This window comes from Narcine bancroftii, unplaced genomic scaffold (assembly GCF_036971445.1).
Source record: "Narcine bancroftii isolate sNarBan1 unplaced genomic scaffold, sNarBan1.hap1 Scaffold_151, whole genome shotgun sequence".
Classification (NCBI taxonomy): Eukaryota; Metazoa; Chordata; class Chondrichthyes; order Torpediniformes; family Narcinidae; genus Narcine; species Narcine bancroftii.
This window is the reverse complement of record NW_027211886.1, coordinates 5160577-5180263: the sequence shown is the minus strand read 5'-3', so window position 1 is coordinate 5180263 and position 19687 is coordinate 5160577. Positions and strand designations below refer to the sequence as shown.

The window sequence follows — 19687 nt, the reverse complement described above, 5'->3', positions numbered from 1 at the left end:
GCGCTCCGGTTTCCTTCCACCATTCAAAATGTACCAGGGTGTAATTGGGCTACATGGACCTGTAGGCTGAAATGTCCTGTTTCTGTACTCTATGTCTAAATTTAAAAAATAATTAAAGTTTAAAAAATGTAAATTTTAAGGGACCAAAACCACACACAATACTCCAATATGGCCTCACCAATGTCTTACACAACTGTACCATAATATCCAACTTAACGAAGGCCAATTTGTTGAAAGCTCTCTTTACGACACTACCTACTTTGACACCACTTTCAGGAATTGTGCATCTGTATTCCTAGATCCCTCTCTTTTACCGCACTCATTAGTGCCCTACCGTTTACTATGCATGTTCTACCTTGGTTTGTCCTTCCAAAGTGCACTTGTCTGTATAAATTCAATCTGTCATTTTGCAGCCCATTTTTACAGCTGGTCTAGCTGAAAATAATGCTGGAGAAATTATAATGGGTAACAAAGAGATGGCAGAGGAACTAAATGAGTATTTGCATCAGTCTTCACTGTGGAAGACATTAACAATATACTTGATAGTCAGAGATCTCAGGGAATAGAATTAAGTAGTCAAGATTACCAGAGAGAAAGTGCTTGGTAAACTAAATGGACGAAAGATAGATAAATCTCTCAGACCTGATGAGATGCACTCACAGGTTCTGAAGGAGGTGGCTTTAGAGATTGTGGAGGCATTGGAAATGATTTTCCAGGAATCAATAGACTCTGGTGTGGTTCCGGACGAATGGAAGGGCGCAAATGTGGCTCTGCTGTTTAAGAAAGGAGGGAGGCAGTCAAAAGAAAATTACAGGCCTATTAGTCTGTGGTTGAAAAAATGATTGGGAGTCGATCCTCAAGAATGAGGTTATGAAATACCTTGAGGTGCATGGCATGATAGGTTTCATGAAGGAAGGATCCTGCTTGATCAACCTATTGGAATTTTTTGAGAAAATCTCAAGTAGGTTGGACAAGGCTGCAAATCTTGTACATTTGGATTTTCAAAAGGCCTTCGATAAGGTGCCGCATGAGAGGTTGCTAAATAAGATGGGACCCCATGGAATTACAGGAACAGTATTAGATTGGGCAGAGCATTGGCTGACAGGCAGAAGGCAAAGGGTGGGAATAAAGAGATCCTGTTCTGGTTGGTTTATAGTTACTAGTGGCATTCCACAGGGGTCAGTGTTGGGGCCACTTCTTTTTACAATGTATATTGATGATTTAGATTATGGATTGAATGGTTTTGTGGTGAAGTTTTCAGATGATATCAAGACAAGTGGAGGAGCAGGAAGTGTTTAAAAAAACCCAAAAAGTTGCAGAGAGACTTGGACGGTTTAGAAGAGTGGGCAAAAAGAAATGGCAGATGTGATACAATGTTGAGAAATGTATGGTTGTACATTTTGGAAGAAGAAATAAACAGGCAGATTATTATTTAGATTGGGAAAAAATTCAAAATTCAAAAATGCATAGGGACTTGACAGTCCTCATGCAGGGTTGGAATTCATTTCAAGAGGAATAGTGTTTAAGAGTAAGGTGCCGATCAGACTTTATGTGGCACTGGTGAGACCTCATTTGGAGTACAGTGTGCAGTTTTGGGCCCCTTATCTAAGGAGGGATGTACTGATGTTGGAGAGTTCACAGGATGATTCCTGGAATGCAAGGCTAACTTACATGGAGTGTTTTATCAGTTCTTGGACTGTATTCATTGGCGTATAGAAAGGTGAGAGAGGAACTCAGAAACATTTTGAATGCTGAAAGAATTGGACAGAGTAGATGTGAATAAGATGTTTCCCTTGGTGGATGAGTCTAGGGCAAGAGGGCAAAGTCTTAGAATTAGAAGATACCATTTAAATCAAAGATGAGGAGAAATTTCCTTAGCCAGAGTCGTGGATTTGTGGAATTCGTTGCCACATATGGCTGTGGTGGCCTGACCATTGGGAAAGTTTAAGGAGGAGATTGATAGGTATCTAATTAGTCAGAGTATCAAGAGATATGGGGAAAAGGCCAAAATTTGGAACTGGAGGAGAGAATGGATTAGCTCATATTGGAGTGGCAGAGCAGCCTCGATGGGCCGAAAGGCCTACTTCTGTTCCTTGAGGTTGAGATTCCACTGCAAGCTTTGAAAGCCTTCCTCGCAATCCACTACATCTCTAATCTTTGTGCGATCTACAAACTTGTTGATCCAATTTACCATATTATCATATAGATCAGCCATTCTCAACAGGGGCTATACAGCACCCCTGGGGGCCACTGGACATTTGGAGGTGATTTGGTAGAGGTCTACAAGATTATGAGAGACATAGACAAGGTAGACAGCCAGCATTTTTTTAATCTCAGGGCAGGAGTAGCAAACACCAAAGGACAATCTGTACAAAATGAACTGAGGAAGGTTTAGGGGAGACACCAGGGATAAGTTTAAAAAAATACATATTTGTGGGTGCTTGAAATGCATTCCCATAGGTGGTGGGGGAAGCTGGAACAACAGGGGCATTTAAGAGTCTCTTATGGAAGAACCACCTCACTGACAAAAGGCAAAGGAGGAAAAACCCAACACCCAACCCCAACCAACCAATTTTCCCCTGCAACTGCTGCAATCGTGTCTGCCTGTCCCGCATCGGACTTGTCAGCCACAAACGAGCCTGCAGCTGACGTGGACTTTTTACCCCCTCCATAAATCTTCGTCCGCGAAGCCAAGCCAAAGAAAGATGGAAGAACATGGATGAAAGAAAAATAGGTTACGAGATCGTGAGGATTAATTTTTTTTGGTATATATAGATCAGCATAACATCGTAGGGCAATGGGACTGAACTGTGCTGTAATGTTCTATGTTCTACCTTCTTTCCATAACTTTGCAGGATGGTTTAGCCATGTCCAATGCCACTTTAAAAAAAATTGCCTTTAGAGCATCAAGTTTATTTATCAAGTACAATGAGAAAGCATTCTCTGGTTCACATTGAAAAACCAGGCACACATACAATACAAAATAAATAAATAATAGTCTCTGATTGTTCGAGTCAGCAGTTCATTAGTCATTCAGCTTTCTCACTGCCCCTGGGAAGAAGCTATGGTGGTGCTGGCTCAGATACTCAACGTCTCTTTCCCCATGGAGAACTTGAAAGATGCTGTGTCTGAGGTGGTAGGGGTCCTGAATGCTTTTGCACACCCTCCTTAGACAACGATCCAGGTAGATTACATCAATGGAGGGGGAAGAGGGAAACCCCAATGATCCTCCCTGATACTCTTGTGGTCCTGTGGATTGACCTCCAATTCACTTTTCTATAGAAACCATACCACACTGTGATACAGTCAACGTGAACACTCTCGAATGAAACATCAAATTTCATGATTTGTTCAGGACGATAAATTCTGATTCTGATGGAGCCCATATAGCAAATTGGCATAATGGTGGCCTGCAGTCTTGCCCGCTTCAGTCTTCTCAGGAAATGCAATCACTGACGCATCTTACCGACAAATGAGGAGATGCTGTGTAGCCAGGATAGATCCTTAATAATGTATATTCATTTTCACCCAGCCAAACTTGTGTTTTCAGTAAAAATTCAGCAGGGTCCAATTTAATGTTACATGCCAATCTTTTCTGGTAACTGCATTAACTTTCTCTCCTGTGCTCTTAGAGAAAAAAAGGGCCTACAACTGATTTTCATGCAGCCTGTGAAGTTCTCTATCTATGCTCTTTAAAAGGAAGATGTATCTGAACAAATATTTACAAATGCAATTAAAAGAAAAATTGTTGGGTTTGGGAGGCCTCGCTTGGTTTAATAAAATGAACTTTAAATGAATGGGAGGGGAGGTAGGGAGGGTGGGAGGGGAAGAGGGAGGGGGGTGAGAAAATGACACTGTATATATTTGAAAAGGAAAATGTATGTATCTTGATCAATGTGGTTTATAGTGTGAAAAATAAAAAATAATAAAAAAATGAAGACAATCGTCCACACACTTAGTTATCCTTGATCTCAAGTATTTGAGTTACTGAAACGAGGCATTACCCTTTTGTCCACTGAAGCATGGCTAATTCTGTGTCACCATCTATTTTAACATTAAGGCTCAAAACAAACTTTGGGTCTTTCAATAGTGGAACTTTCAATTCACGTGGAGCTCAAAGTATATTTCATTCAGAAATTACAGTCATGAACACATGTTGTTTTGCAGCAGCATATCACAGGTGCAAAATTACTACAAATTACACTTAAAAAATAAACAAATTATTGCAAAGAGAAAGTGAGGTAGTGCCTGCGGTTTACTGCTCATTCAGAAAGCTGATGAGGGAGGGGAACATGCTCTTGCACTGTTGGGTGTTCCCTTCAGGGTCTATTATTTCCTTTTTGATGGTAGCAGCGTGAAGAGGGCATGGCCTGGGTGTTGCAGGTCCTTGATGATAGAGGTTGCTTTATTGAGACACTGCCTCTTGCAGGTGTCCTTAATGGAGTGAAGACCGGTGCCCATGATGGCACTGGCCAAGTTCACAACTCTCTGTAGACTTTTCCTGTCCTGTGCATTGGCACCTCCAACTAGACAGTGATGCAACCAATCAGAATGCTCCCCGTGATATACCTGTAGAAATTTGGAAGTCTTTGATAACATATTAAATCTCCTCAAACTTCTTACGAAGCATAGTCACTGGAAAGCCTTCTTTGTGTTTGAACTGACGTATAGACGACCCAGAATGGGTGTTCATAGATGACATTTGAAAAATGGCAAGGCCATTGAACCATTATAAGCCAACATTACTGTGTTGTTGTACAGAGGTACAGATTTTCTACAGGGCTCTTAACTTTGGAAAATAGTTGCTGGGGTTTTGTGCAGTACACAAAAACAGCTAGAGAAACACAGCAGGTCACGCAGCATCCATAGAAACAAAAAGGCAGCCCTTCTTCACGAGTGTTGAAAATCAATCAGAATCCTTAATGAAAAGGTGTGGGGCGGGTGGGTGGAAAGGGAAGAAAAGGCTAACAGGTGGATACCGGAGAGGGTGAAGAGAAAGCAGCGAGGGGGTAAGGGCTAAAAAAAAAAATCTGATAGGACAAGGGAGGGAAGGGACGAGGGACTTAAGGAAGGGAGACAGAGGGATGAGGGAAAGTGAGAGACCAGGAAAATTGGAGCAGTTGATTTTGATGCTGTCTAGTTGGAAACTGAATACAAGGTGTTGTTCCTCCATTTTGCAGGTAGCCTCAACTGGGTAGCACTCAAGGCCATGCACTGATATGTCCGAGTGGCAAAGGTGTGTGGAATTGGTTGGCCACTGGGAGGTCCTCGCTGATTCAGTGGACAGAGCAAATGTGCACAGAGCAGCGATCTCCCAATCTGTGTCCAGTCTACCTGATGCCACATCAGCAGCATAGATTGCAGCAAATGGGACCTGCAGATTCAGATGTGAAGTTTTGCTTCTCTTGGAAGGCCCTGAATGGTGAAGAGGAAGGAGGTGCAAGTGTGGTTACAGGGGTAGGTACCAGAAGAATGATTGGTGGAAAACATGAGTGGATGAGGGAGTCACAGAGGGAGTGATCCTGTTAGAAGGTAGAGAGGGGATGGGAATGCAAGATGTAGTAGGTGGTGGAAAATGCACAGAATATGTTGGATATGGAGGCTAGTGGGGAATCTTATCCTTGTTATGTCTATTAAAGGGGGGAGGGCGGTGGGGGCAGAGAGGGGCCAGGGCAGAAGGAAATAGAGATCTGGCCAACAGCTGAGGTAACGGCAGCAGAGGGGAAGCCATGTTTTCTAAAGAAGAATGACATCTCAGATGCCCTGGAATGCAAGGCCTCATCCTGGGATCAGATACAACAGAAAGGAATAGAAAGGGAAGAGATATAGTCAAGGGTAACTGTGGGTTAAGAGACTCCATGGGTTAAGGGAGTCCGTGGGTTAAGAGAAGGTTTCTCTTCTCCCAAAATGGAGACAAAGAAATCGAGAAAGGGAAAAGCGTGACTGGAGATGGACCAAGTGAATTTGAATTCAGGGTGGAAAGTGACACCCAATATCCTAGTGTGAGCCAAATTGGGAGGTCTGGAAATGGAAATGGGAAGCACATGGCACAAGATGGTGGTGGGAACAAGGATGCGCAGCTGTGAGAGAGAGTGGGTGATCACATGGTCACGAAGCAGTGGGAAAAACAGAGGGAAGCTGCGAGAGAGACTCTCACAGAACTTTCGAAGATAGGGTCAGCATCCCTCGAAGATGCTTCGCAGTGGAGCAGCCAAATGGAGGGTGAATGAAAGATCTGCAGTTCTGGGGTCCTGTAGAATACACAACTGTGCTGGAGAAACTTATCAGGCTGCGTAATATCTTCGGGGGCAGTAGACGTTTAGGTCCCTGAAGCCGCCTTCAGGAGGAGTGAAAAAAATCAGGCAGAAGGGAATGAAAAGGTGGCTGTGGGAGTAGGTGGCGGGGGGGGCGCGAGATCTAGGGAAAGAGAAAAGGCTAACAGGTAAGAGTTCAATACAGGTGGGAGGGTGAAGAGAAAAGCTGAGAAATGATAGGGGCAGAGGGTGAAGAAAAGTAGCTCTCGAAAAGGAAAAGGAAGGGAAGGGGCTAGGGACCTAGAGAAAAGGAGACAGAGAGATGAGGGATGTGGGAGAAGAGAGACTAAGAGAGGTGAGAGTTAATGGAAATGGGAGAAGTCGATAGTGAGCTGTCTGATTGGAGAGTGCCCAGACAAGGTATGGTTCCTGCAAATATGCTCACTGACTCAACCTGCTAGAATAAGGTCATGGACAGACAAATCAGAAACATTTAATATGATATAGAAACAGGCAATTGTTTTTAGGTCTACAGCACGCTAACAGGCCCTTCCAGCCCACGATTCTGTGCTGCCCAATTACACCCAATTAACTTCAACCACCCATACATTTTTTTCTGAAGGGTGGGAGGAAACCCACGCAAACACGGGAGAACGTACAAACTCCTTACAGACATCGCCTAATTTGAATGCAGGTCGCTGGCGTTGCAACAGTGTGGTGCTAACTATTACACTAACCTAGCCACCCAATACGTTATGTTGACTGGAAAGGGTTTAATTCCTGCTCTCAACCAAATCAAGCTGATAATGATATCGGGTTTAATGTCCACAACCAAATACTTTTAACAATAAATGAGATGTCTGCTGTAAAAAAAGGAGGGGCCCAACTATTCTCGTTATCAGGTCATAAAAGTAAAAAGTGGACGGGGATGGGGATGGGGATTGGGGGGAACAACACAAGGTGAGAAGCTTAGCTTGTGGACTTGTACTAACAAACAAAAATACCTTTTACCTGCTGTCTGTTTTGGAGAGTGACTGGGACTGCCCTTTGCCAAGTCACTATCCTCTCCTTTGATTGAAGTTTCTTTGTCTTCAAGTTTGTCAATGAGCTTGTTTAGGGTGGTAACCAGGGTCTTTGAGGCTTGATTCCGATCAAATTCTCCTTTGAGACCCTCCGCTTCAAGTTCATCTTGCGCCTGAGAAACATCACACACAATTTCATCAGTTGTAATAATAGCAAACATGTTCTGTCCTGTTTACTATTCTTTAACCACAAAAACATTACAAATCAGTGATTCAGCAGAACTCAAGTTGGCTGTATAGTATAACGTACATCAAGAGTAAGAAAGCTTTGAATCAATAGTAAAGAATATCGATCAAACTGCCACAGAAAAGCCTGATGGGATGTCATTATTTTTATACCTTTTTAAAAAAAAATCAGTGCTGCTGGAACTGCTGCAATGGCAACGCCGATGCTGATGCTTGGGAACTGCAGAGAGCAGACTCACAGCACTTCCCTGCAGGGTCGTACTCCCCAGTCATTCTGTTGACAGCTCTGTACAGGCTTTAAACGGCATGTTAAAAGAGCCAACAGTGCTTTATTTGAAAATTTTATGATCGCAGGGTCTGGGCCCAAGATGACAGCGCCTATGATCAGCAGCAGACTTGAGGGGTTGCCGACTCTGGGGGAGCAGAGGACTGGCGCAGAGCACCAGAAAACAGGGAGAGTACCCCTCCCATTTGAGAATGAGAAACAGAGATGATCTTTTGGGATGGTGAGCACAGCGGCGAACCAGCGAGGGATTCTGCGACTGACGGGTTATTGATTACTTGATGCGAGGAGCCCACACAGGATATGGTCAAAGGATGCAGGAAACTGGCTCGTAACTGGCTGAAATATATCGAAATCAGGATGCAAGAGGGTGCCAAGGGAGGGAGGGGCTCCCGAGGGGCCTCAGGCACTGAAAGTTTCCTGATCATGTTGGAGGATTGGCTCAGGTTGCCAATAGTTGGGACTGAAGTCTATGCTGCAAAAGCTAGGGGAGCACTGGAGGCAAATCCACAGTCACTCAGTGATTCTGAAGGGACTTTCTTTTGCTTCTCTTACTTTAGACTAAATGCAATTTTGAGTAATAGTGCAACTATTTCATTCAAGGAAACAAATCTTGAACCTTAACCTCATTTTTATAATGAAAGCGCAGGCTCAGCAAACACAACCTTTCTGATGCAGTTCCTGATGGGCATCCTCCATTGACTACCAAAGAATTCTCAAATTCAGACCACATCCACCTAGGCTGTCATGGAATGCCAAGCCAAATGGCTTGGGCAGAGCCAAATCTAATCATCTGCCTGCAGAATTTTAACTGCTGCTTGACCATTCTATTGTTCCAATGCACCACCAATGTTGCAGATCTATTCACGAAATCTTCAACACAAGTGTTACACAAGTCACTGGTATGCTATCCATCATACTGAGATTAAGTTAAAAAAATTCTCAGGCGGGAACGGTGAGAGTGGGACTTGGTACAAGAAGAGGAATGTTTAAAAAGCCCTGGGAAAGGTAGGTGCTGCTTCCATTTCTCCATTGACTAATTAGCTGTAGCCAATAAAGGCAAGGGGAGTGACTACTGTGGGAGTGGGCAGTGTCAGAGTGGGAATTTACAGTTTCAGTGAGCAGGGCTAAGATGGTGGTGCCAGAATTGAGGCAAGGTAAGAATAACCTTGTCAATGGGACAAGGCTCTGGATCACCTGGACGTCAGCAATCATACATCTGGATACTCTTCATTGACCACATCTCAGCCTTCAACAAAATTATTCCCTTAGGGCTGGTCAACAAGCACCCAATAACTCTGTGCCACTGCATTCCTCCTCTGCAACTGGATCCTTGACTTCCCCATCAGAAGACCAGTCAGCACGAATGGGAAACACATCTTCTCACTGACCATTAACACAGGTGCACTTAAAGGATGCATGCTTAGCCCACTGCTCTATTCTCTCTACAAGCATGACAGTGTGGCCAGGCACAATTCAAATGCTATCTGCTAATTTGACATTAACACCTCCATCGTTGGCACAATCACAAACAGCAATGAGGAAGCGTACAGGAGGGAGATAGATCAGCTCGTTGAGTGGTGTCACAACATTTCACTCAATGTTAGCAAAACCAAGGAGATGATTGTGGACTTCAGGAGGAAAGCAGGAGAACACAAACCAGTCCTCAACGAGGGTCAACAGTGGAGAGGGCTAAGAACTTAAATTCCTGGGAGGTCAACATCTCTGTGAATCTGATCTGGTGCCTCCATGTTGACGCAATCACAAAGAAGGCAAAGAAGTAGCTATACTTTGTGAGGAGTTTGAGGAGATTTGATAATCACCAAAGACTCCCGAAAACTTCTACAGGTGCACTGTGGAGAACTTAATGGCACCAGTCTTCACTCCTTCGAGGATATCTACAAGAGGCATTGTCTTATGAAAGCAGCCCCCAAGGACACCCACCACCCAGGCCATGCCCTCTTCACTCTGCTACCACTGGGGAAGAAAAAAAGGTACAGGAGCCTGAAGAGGAGCACACAGCAGTAAAAGGACAGCTTCCTCCCCTCTGCCCTCAGATTTCTGAATGAACAATGAACATCAGACACTTTGACTTTTTCTTGCACTATTTTATTTTGAAATGTGGTTTCTAGAAATGTTTGCACAGTGATCCTGCCATAAAACAACAAATTTCATGACTGTTCATGTCAATAAATTCTGATTCTGACCAAGGAGGCACAGGCTTCCCTATCGTTTTCTCTCTTCACAGGCACTGAGAATGGTAGTGAGGGCAGGAATCTTGAAGAATATAGTCAAGGAAGCCAACAATATTCTCAATTACTTCACTTGTGAGAAGTACACCCAACTTCAGCTCCTTACAAACCCAATTAGAGAATTGGACGTGAAGTTCAACTCCCGACCATCCAGGGTGCTGAGGTGAAAGATAGGATTTACAGGGATGCAATCACACCAAGGAGGTAGGAGGAAGGTAGCTGGATGACGGTCAGGAGAGGGAAAGGCAACAGGCAGGTTGTTCAGGATACCACTATGGTCATTCCCCTCAATAACACGTATCATTTAGGTTACTATTGAGGGGACGACCTACCAGGGACAGGCCATGGTCGTCAGGTCTCTAACACAAGAGTCCGGCCCAGTGGCTAAGAAAGGGAGGGAGGAAAAGCGGTGTGCTGTAGTCATAGGGGATTCAATAGTGAGTGGAACAGTGAAGAGGTTCTGTGGAAGAGGTGGAAGATCCCAGATGGCACATTGCCAGGGTCTGGGATATCTCAGGGTTAGTTCACGGCATTCTCAAAAGGACAGAGGGTGAGCAGCCTGATGTTGTTTGTGATCCATGACGGTGGTATAAAGAGTGATGAGTTCATGGAGTGAAGTGCGAAGTTGAAGAACAGGACCTCCAGTGTTGTCTTCTCAGCATTTCTGTATCATGTATTAGTGAGGTTAGAAATAGGAGGATAATGCAGCTTAACAAATGGCTAAAGAGATGGTGCAGCAGGAAAAGCTTCAAATTTCTGGATCATTGGCCTCTCTTCCATGGAAGTTGGGATCTGTAAGGGCAGGATGGTTTGCATTGGAATTGAAAGGGGACTAATATCCCTGTGGAAAGGTTGGCTCGTGCTGCTCCAGGGACTTTAAACTAGATTTGCAGGGGGATGGGATCTAGAGTGCCAGAACAGATAATGGAGTGGAGAAGGAAAAAGATGATATTAAGACTGAATACAAAGATAGAAGTCAAAAGCATATGGGAAATAAAGTTCTCAGGTGTATTCATTTCAATGAAAGGAGTATCATAGGAAAGGCAGACGAACTTAGTGTGGACTGGCAGGTGGAATTATGACTGTGGCCATCAGTGAAACTTGGTTGCATGAGGGACAAGACTGGCAGCTCAATGTTCCAGCCTTCCACTGTTTCAGACACAATAGAGTGGGAAGGATGAAAGGCATTGCTCATAGGGAAATTATCACAACTGTACTCAGACAGGACAGGCTAGATACGCAGGAAGATAGGAGACAGCGGCAGGAAACAGAAAGTTGTGATAGTCAGTGATGGTAACTTTACACATATTGCTAGGACTCCCTTATGTAAAAGGGCTGGATGCCATAGCAGTTTTCAGGAAAGTTTTATAAATCAACCTATCAAGGTACCATCTAGAGAGAGTGCAATATTAGATCTCCTATTCAGAAATGAGACAGGACAGGTGGGAGGGCTGTGTGAAGGGGAACACCTTGGGTCCGGTCATCAGGATGCCAATAGTTTCAAGAAAATTATGGACAAAGATAGGTCTGGTCTTGAGGCTGAAATTCTAAATTGGAGAAAGGCCATTTTTGAGGAAATAAGAAAGGATCTAGAAAGCATGGATTAGGACAGGCTGTTTTCTGGCAAGGATGTGCTCAGAAAGTGGAAGACTGTCAAAGGTGAAATTATGAGAGTACACAATTTTTATGATTCTGTAAGGATTAAAGGCAAAGTTAACAGACATAAGAAATCTTGGTTTTGAAGGGATATTATGGATCCATTTAAGCAGAGAGGTGTAGAGCAGATAGAAGCAACAAGTAGCACATGATGTACTTGAGGAGTATAAAAATGCAGGAAAAAATTTAAGGGGGAAATCATGAGGGCGAAAAGACATATAGTTGGTTTGGCAGATAAGGTGAAGTAAAATCCTAAAGACTTCTACAGGTATATTAAGAGCAAAAGGATAGTCAGGGGCAAAATTGGTCCTCTTTAAGATCTTTAAGCTGCATCTGGAGTCAAAAAAGATGGGGAAGATCTTACATTTTTTTTTGCAACTATATTTACTCATGAAACTGGCAGAGTCTAGGAAAGTGAAGCAAACAAGCAGTCAGGTCATGGAACCTATACAGATTAAAGGATCAGGTGCTTGCTGTCTTAAAGCGAATAAAGGTAGACACGGGCCTAACAAGGTATTTCCTCGGACATTGAGGGAAGCTTGTGGAGAAATTGCAGAGGCCCTGGCAGATATATTTAAAATGTCCTTAGCCACAGGCAAGGTGCTGGAGTATTGGAGGGTAGGTCAAGTTTTCTGTTGTTTAAAAAGGGCTCCAAAAATAACCCAGGAAATTATACGCCTTTGAGCCTGACATCAGTAGTAGGTGAATAAGGACTCATCTTTAACCAAGAAAAATTTGGACAGGTACATGGTTGGGAGGGGTATGGATGAATATGGAATGGGTGTAGGTCGGCAGAACTAAGCAGAGTAATGGTTTCTGTCCTGTAGTGTTCTACGGTTCTAGGCTCTGTCAAATCACTCAATTGATTTTAATATTTACACAATCCGTAGAAAATTAGTTACTCACTTCATCAATGAGATTTTCAAATTCCTTTTCCATTTCTTCCTTTACTTCCCTTTTAATTTCAGATATTTTAGACTTTGGTAGAGATACTTCCTCCAGTTCTTTTTCAAAGTTTTCTAGGAGCTCACTCTCTTCGATATCAACCATCTCTTCTTGTTGATCTGGGGAGTCTTGATCAGTGGGTTTCTCAGAAGATTGTGCAGAACTCTCTGCGGATGGATCATCGTCATCACCTTTCCGCTGTACACACCAGAAAACACAAATTAGCTTCAATTCTGACAGAAACACCAGCTCACTAACCTAAGCATTGGTAAAATCAAAATTTAAGTGATCGTTCACTTTAAGTTCTTGAATGTAACAATTTGGAAAACAATAATTCTAAAGCTGTAATGTAGCATGCAAAGTAACACTAAATATTCTTTCCCTGATGGATGCATCAGTGGAATTACTTTTGTTGTAACAACAGAGCATTTGTGTAATTTAATCTTAAAAATGCCATTGCCTTGGCAGAAAGATGGGAAGAATTACTTTAAATTTTTAAAATTAGACATAGAACATATGTCATCCCATGAGCCCTCGCCTCCCAAATACCCAATAGGAGCAGAGTTTTAGAGCAAGGAATTTATGATAGGATTTTATAATACATCAGATTGGTCCCAACTAGAATATTGTGTTCACAACAATAACAACCTTACACTCAACTTTAGCAAAACTAAGACGCAGATTGTGGACTTCAGGACAGGGAAGCCAGTACACCAACCAGTCTGCATTGATGGGTCAGCAGTGAAAATGGTTAAGAACTTTAAATTCCTGGGTGTCAACATCTCTGAAGGTCTGTCCTGTGGCCATTATGTCATTGAAATCATTATTTTTTTGGAAAATTTTATTTATCATTTGTATCAATACAAAGTATAAATTCAATAATATGGCAAATTAATAAACCATACAAAATGATACAATAAATTTTTAATTTTCTCCCCAACCCCCCTCCCTCCAAAAAGAGAAAAAAAAAGAAAAGGAAAGAACACCTCCTTCTACATATATAATATTATTAACATATATAATATTCATTGACTATTTCTTATAATTGCTAACTTATAAAAAGAGAAGGGTGGGCAAAGTGGAAGATTTGGATGGACTTTTATCCATAAAATCCATATATGGTTCCCAAATTTTATAAAAGTTTTCAATTCGATTCCTCAAACTATATGTAATTTTTTCTAAAGGTATACAATTTTGCATTTCAATATGCCATCTGTCTATTTTTACCAAATTCTCAGTTTTCCACATTACCGCTATACATTTCTTTGCTGTTGTTATGGCTATATTTAAACATTTTTTCTTGATATTTATCCAATTTCAATTTTATATTTTTTCATATATATTCCTAAGTAAAAATATTCTTGGATCCTTTTGTTTCTTTATCTTCATAATTTGTCCTAACAATACACTCAAATCACTCCAAAATTGTTCCTCTTTCACACAGGACCATACCGAATGTAAAAATGTCCCAATTTCCTTGTTACATCGAAAACACTTATCCAGATAATTAGAATTAAGTCCATTAAGTTTTGTGGAGTATAATATAACTGATGAAGAAAATTATATTGAACCATTTGATATCTAGCATTAACTATATTTGTAACACTTTCTTGACACAATTTTGGATTTGTGTATTTCTCCCATCATAATTTTGATTTATATAAATCTTTTTTCTTTTAGTTTCTTGTAATTTAATATACATATTGGTAATAAATTTCTTGATAAATAAATGTATCTGTTATTATACCTTCCAATTGACTTTGTTCCAGGAGTCTCAAATCTGTTCCTAATCTCTTTTTTAAATATGATTTTAATTAATAATATGCAAAGATTATATTATTTTGTATATTTTATTTATCTTTTAATTGCTCAAAAGTTAAAAGGATCCCAAAAAATCAAATCTTTTATCCTCTGTACACCTTTACTATACCAATTATCAAATAAAGAATTATTCAAAATGAAAGGAATGTTTATTTTGTTTTAACAACATTTTAGGTAATTGATAATTTTTAATCCCTCTCTCCATATGAATCCCATTCCATATTTTCAATATATGTTTTAAAATTGGTACTTCCATTTGCCTTTAAACAATTCAGTATTCCATTTATACAAAATTTGTTCTGGGATAGTTTCTCCAATTTTATTCATTTCAATCTGAACCCAACCTGTTTTCTCACCCATATAACAATCTTAATTTAGCTGCTTTAGAATAACTTTTAAAATTCAGTAATCTTAGTCCTCCCTGATCAAATTTCCATGTTAATTTTTCAAGACCAATTCTATACATTTTACCTTTACAAATAAATTCTTTTGTATAATTTTATTCAAACTTCAAAAGAACATAAATGGGTAATGATTGAAATAAATATTGTATTTTTGGAAAAATATTCATCTTAATACAATTCCTATTATCCTTATTGGTATATCTTTCCATCTTCTCAGATCTTCCTCTATCTTTTTTAATAGCGGTGAGTAATTGAACTTAAATAAATTATTTATATTTCTGTCTATTTTTATTCCTAAATACTTAATTGCTTTTTTTTGCCACATAAATTTTGTCAATCTCTTACATTGTGAATAATCCATATCAACCATAGGCATCATCTCACTTTTATCAACATTATAATCCGATACTAATCCATATTCAATGATATTTCAGGACTTGTTAAATATTCTATAACATCATCCACAAACAAACTAATTTTATGCTCTTTAGTACCTTTCTCAAATCCCTTAATTTCTTTATCACTTCTAATTATTTCTGCCAATGGCTCTATTGCTAATTCAAATAAAAAAGATGATCTTTCTAACAAAAAAGGTTTTGATATTTGTCTATTTGTAACCATTTTTGCTTTAGGCTGATCATATAATACTTTTATCTATCTCTTGTTCAATTTATTGTGGAGTTACAGCTGTTTTTTTTCTTTCTTTGGTGACATCTTGTGTTGTTTATTGGATCTTCCAACAACTTTTCCTTCTACCTTAACTTCAACCTTTATTTACACTTTAAAAAAAACTTTATTGGAGAGAGAAGGGATTCAGTCTAACCCCACATCATCATGTAGCACACCCCCATGTCAATGCAATCATGAAGAAGCCTTGCCAGTGGCTATACATTGTGAGGAATTTGAGATACTTGCATATTTCTACAGGAGAGCACTCTGGTTGTTTCAATGTCTGGTATGGAGGTGCCAATGCACAGGACAGAAAAAAAATCTCCAGAGGGTCATTAATGTGGCCAGCGCCATCACTCATATCAGATATCACTCCATCGAGGATATCTACAAGAGGTGATGTCTCAAGAAAGCAGCCTCTATCCTCAAGGATCCCACCTCCCAGGCCATGCCATCAGGAAGGTGGTACAGGAGCCTGAAGGTAAGCACCAAACAACACAACAATAACTTCTTACCCTCTGCCATCAGATTACAGAATGGATAATGAACCAGACACTACCCTACTTTATATAACAATTGCAGCACGGAAGCAGGCTATTTTGGTCCTTCTAGTCCACACCAAGCTAATTACTCTCCTCTAGTCCCATCTACCTGCATTCTGCCCATAACCCTCCATTCCCCTCCCATTCATATACTTATCCAATTTTTCCTCAAATGACAAAATTGACCCTGCCGCCACTACGTCTCCCGGACGCTCATTCCACACAGCCACCACTCTTTGAGTACAGAAGTTTCCCCTCATGTTACTTCTAAACTTTTGACCCTTAACTCATGATCTATTGTTTCAATCTCTCCTACCCTCAATGGAAAAAAGCCTATCCACATCAACTCTATCTACCCCTCTCATAATCTTAAATACCTCTATCAAATCTCCTCTCAACTTTCTACGGTCCAAAGAATAAAGATCGAATTTGCTCAATCTTTCTTTGTAATCTATGTTTTTTCACTATTTATTTAGTTGGAAATGTAATATAAAGCAATATTTGCACTGTAATGCTACTGCAAATCAATGTATTTTGTGACATGTTCATGACATCATGTTTCTGATGAATTATGGGGGCAGGGGGTAATGGTGGGGGGGGATCGAAGGGTGGTGGATCAAGCTGGACTATTCTTAGAAAGACCTGGTACAGACTCAACAGGCCAAATGGCATTCATCCCTGTTATAAACATTAGATGGTGATATAATTTGGTCATTTGACTGAAGCAGTGACACGTAACTCAGTGATGGGGAGAATGCCCCCCCTCGCCCCCCCCACTGTATGAGAAGAAGCAGAGATGACCCATGGGATGGTGATCATGGCCAGTGAGGGGACTGCAGTTGAGGAACATACTGGTGGCAGGTTGCTGGCAGCTTGGGTCAAAGGATTCACACCAGGCTGCGGATAGCTGGAGACTGGCAGAAGGGGGCGGCAAGTATTGGAACCTGGATGTGAGAAGGTGCCTGAAGTTCAGATCTGAGGCCCAGGTTTGGACTGGAGTCTGTGTAGCTGTGGGAGCAGTGGAGGCAAATCCTCGGACTCTCTTAGACTTGGAGGGTGGGTGGTGGGGGAGGGAACTTTCTCTGACTGCAAGAGGCACCCAGCAATTTTGGGTGTTATCGAATCTGATTGCCTTAAGGTAAATTTCATGTGATTTTATAGCTGTTTCATTACATAACAATAAAGGAATCTTGAATCTTGGCGCCCCACAACCAGACGAATTGTAATGGGCCAAAAGAGAACACTGAGGATTGAAATTTTATTATAGCCATTTCTTATTCTGTTTCAAGAAAAACATTTGAGTACTAATCCTGAAAGAAATGGACAGGATGATTTTTATCAGGTACCTTTTCAGTTCGGTCTTTCAATTCTTGCACTAATTTTGCGAGATCATCGGGGTTCCGTATTATTCTAAATTGCATTTTCTGATTTCCTGAATGGAAAAAAATAACCGAGAAGTGGGATAAAATTGATATATGGAAGATCATTATTACCATAATGCCTTTTCAGGAATGAACTTTGCAAAGTGACAAAATATTAACACTTAAATTTAAAAAATTCTAACATTCAAATATAAACATCTATAAACATTCAAACTTTAAAACTGATCAAGTTTGATTCATATTTCAATAAAGTTAAAACACAATCTAGTAAAAGCAATATGCATCTTTGCTATATAAATACACTGTTTGACCTGCTGAGTTTAAATTTAGACATACAGCACAGTAAGGAGCTGTTCTAGCCCACGAGCTCGTGTCACCCAATTGCAGTCAATTGACCTATAATCCTGGAACATTTTTTAAAGGGTGAGAGGAAACCGAAGTACCCAGAGAAAACCCATGTAGACACGGGAGAGCGTACAACCTCTTTTGACAGTGCAGGATTCGAACCCGGGTGCTATCTACTACGCCAACAGTGCCACCCTAGTTTCTCCAGCATTGTGTTTTAACTTCAATCACTGCCACTACAGACTTTTGTGTTTCACTCCATGATTTGTTCACATTTATATTAGGTCAGAAGGAAATCTGCAGTGCAGCTCTGTTGATAGCTGAAAAGATTTGGTCTGAGACAGACGAAGCAGACCTGCAGGGCAGCTGTGACATGAACGGGCTCCGCTGCCCTTCAGTTCTTTCAAAGACATGCTGCTCTAGGGGAAAGAGGACATCTGCTTTTCTTTTTACCTTGGTCATCAAAAAGATCGCCATCTTCAGCGTGAACAGCATCACTCAATTTAGAGTCACCCTAATGAATAAAGAAACTGGTCAGTACTGCATATCCACCAGAAACAGAGCAATCCAGATAAGTGTGAGGTGATGCATTTTGAAGGTCAAACTTGAAATCAGAGTACATGGAAAATGGTAGAATACTTAAGTGTGACAGAACAGAGGAACCTTGGGGACCAAATCCATAGATCTCTCAAGGTTGATGCATAGATTGATAGGGTAGTTCAAAAGACCTATGTTATGCTGGGTTTCATTAGTCGGGGATTGTCTTCAGGAGTTGTGAGGTAATGCTGCAGCTCTCTAAAATTTCTGGTGAGATCACTCTTAGAAATATTGTGTTCAGTTCTGGTCATCTAATTTCAGGAAGAATGTGGTAGTTATGGTGAGTATGCAGATGAAATTTACCAGGATGCATCTGGATCAGAAAACAAGTCTTATGAGGTAAGATTAGCAGAGTTGAGCTTTTTTTATTTGGTGTGAAGATGGACGAGAGGTGACTAAGAGGTCTACAAAACTCTGAGGGGCATACAGTAGAGAAGGTAGACAGCCAGCACTTTCTTCCCCAGGGCAGGATTAGCAAACACCAGACAACATCTGTACAAAGTGAAGGAGGAAAGTTTCAGGGAGACATTAGAGTAAGTTTCTTACAATTGTGGGTGCCTGGAATGCATTGCCAGGAGATGCTGGAACAATAGGGGCATTCAAGAGACTCTTAGACACATGGATGAAAGTGGAGGGTTACAAGGTAGGGAAGATTTTTGGTTTTTTTTTGGGTAGGTATATTTAGGTTGCCACAACATCATGGGCTGAAAGGCCTGTACTGTGCTGTAATATTCTATATTCTATTTCCCCTTGCCTGTGATTGAACCATTTATGACAACATGGTTCATCAATCCCTAAAGTTGTTAATGCCAAAAACACCATTCATTTTCAGGGGTTTGCCCATAAAAGGGGAGAAAATTAATTTGGGACATTGCAAACCATCAAGAAAGTCAGATAAACTTTGAGAGAACATACCTGCACAGCTAAATACATTTGTGAATTTACAATGCTTTATACATTAACTTTGTTGTAAAGAATGGACGTTTTTGGAGAAGATAAATATTTCATTTTTAAGCATTTATAAACAAAGGCACTTCCAAGACTCTTAAAAATCCCCTCAATGTTGATCAATTTCTTAGGCTGTTTTTTGGCAGTGAGCAAAGATTTAATCCTTAAGGCTTTACCTATTTCTGAGGTATGAACCCAAGTTGACAGGGGTTGCAGACTCCGGGGAGCAGTGGACCAGGGCAGACCACCAGAAATGGGGAGAACACAGCCTCAATAGGAGATGCAGAAGAGATGACCCAACAGGATAGTGAGCATGGCAGC

At 40.9% G+C, this 19687-nt stretch overlaps 1 protein-coding gene across 3 annotated transcripts in view; it reads right to left on the bottom strand.

The window, feature by feature from the left end:
- The window catches only part of LOC138750446 (protein OS-9-like), a 100886-nt gene that overhangs the window by 12751 nt on the left and 68448 nt on the right, over nucleotides 1–19687 (bottom strand). For all 3 annotated transcript variants that reach the window (XM_069912490.1, XM_069912488.1, XM_069912489.1), the window contains exons 9-12: nucleotides 18275–18335; nucleotides 17441–17526; nucleotides 12620–12856; nucleotides 7266–7449 (exon numbers count right to left, since the gene is read on the bottom strand). In XM_069912490.1, coding sequence (XP_069768591.1) covers nucleotides 7266–7449; nucleotides 12620–12856; nucleotides 17441–17526; nucleotides 18275–18335 — 568 coding nt within the window. The remainder of the gene's footprint in view (nucleotides 1–7265; nucleotides 7450–12619; nucleotides 12857–17440; nucleotides 17527–18274; nucleotides 18336–19687) is intronic.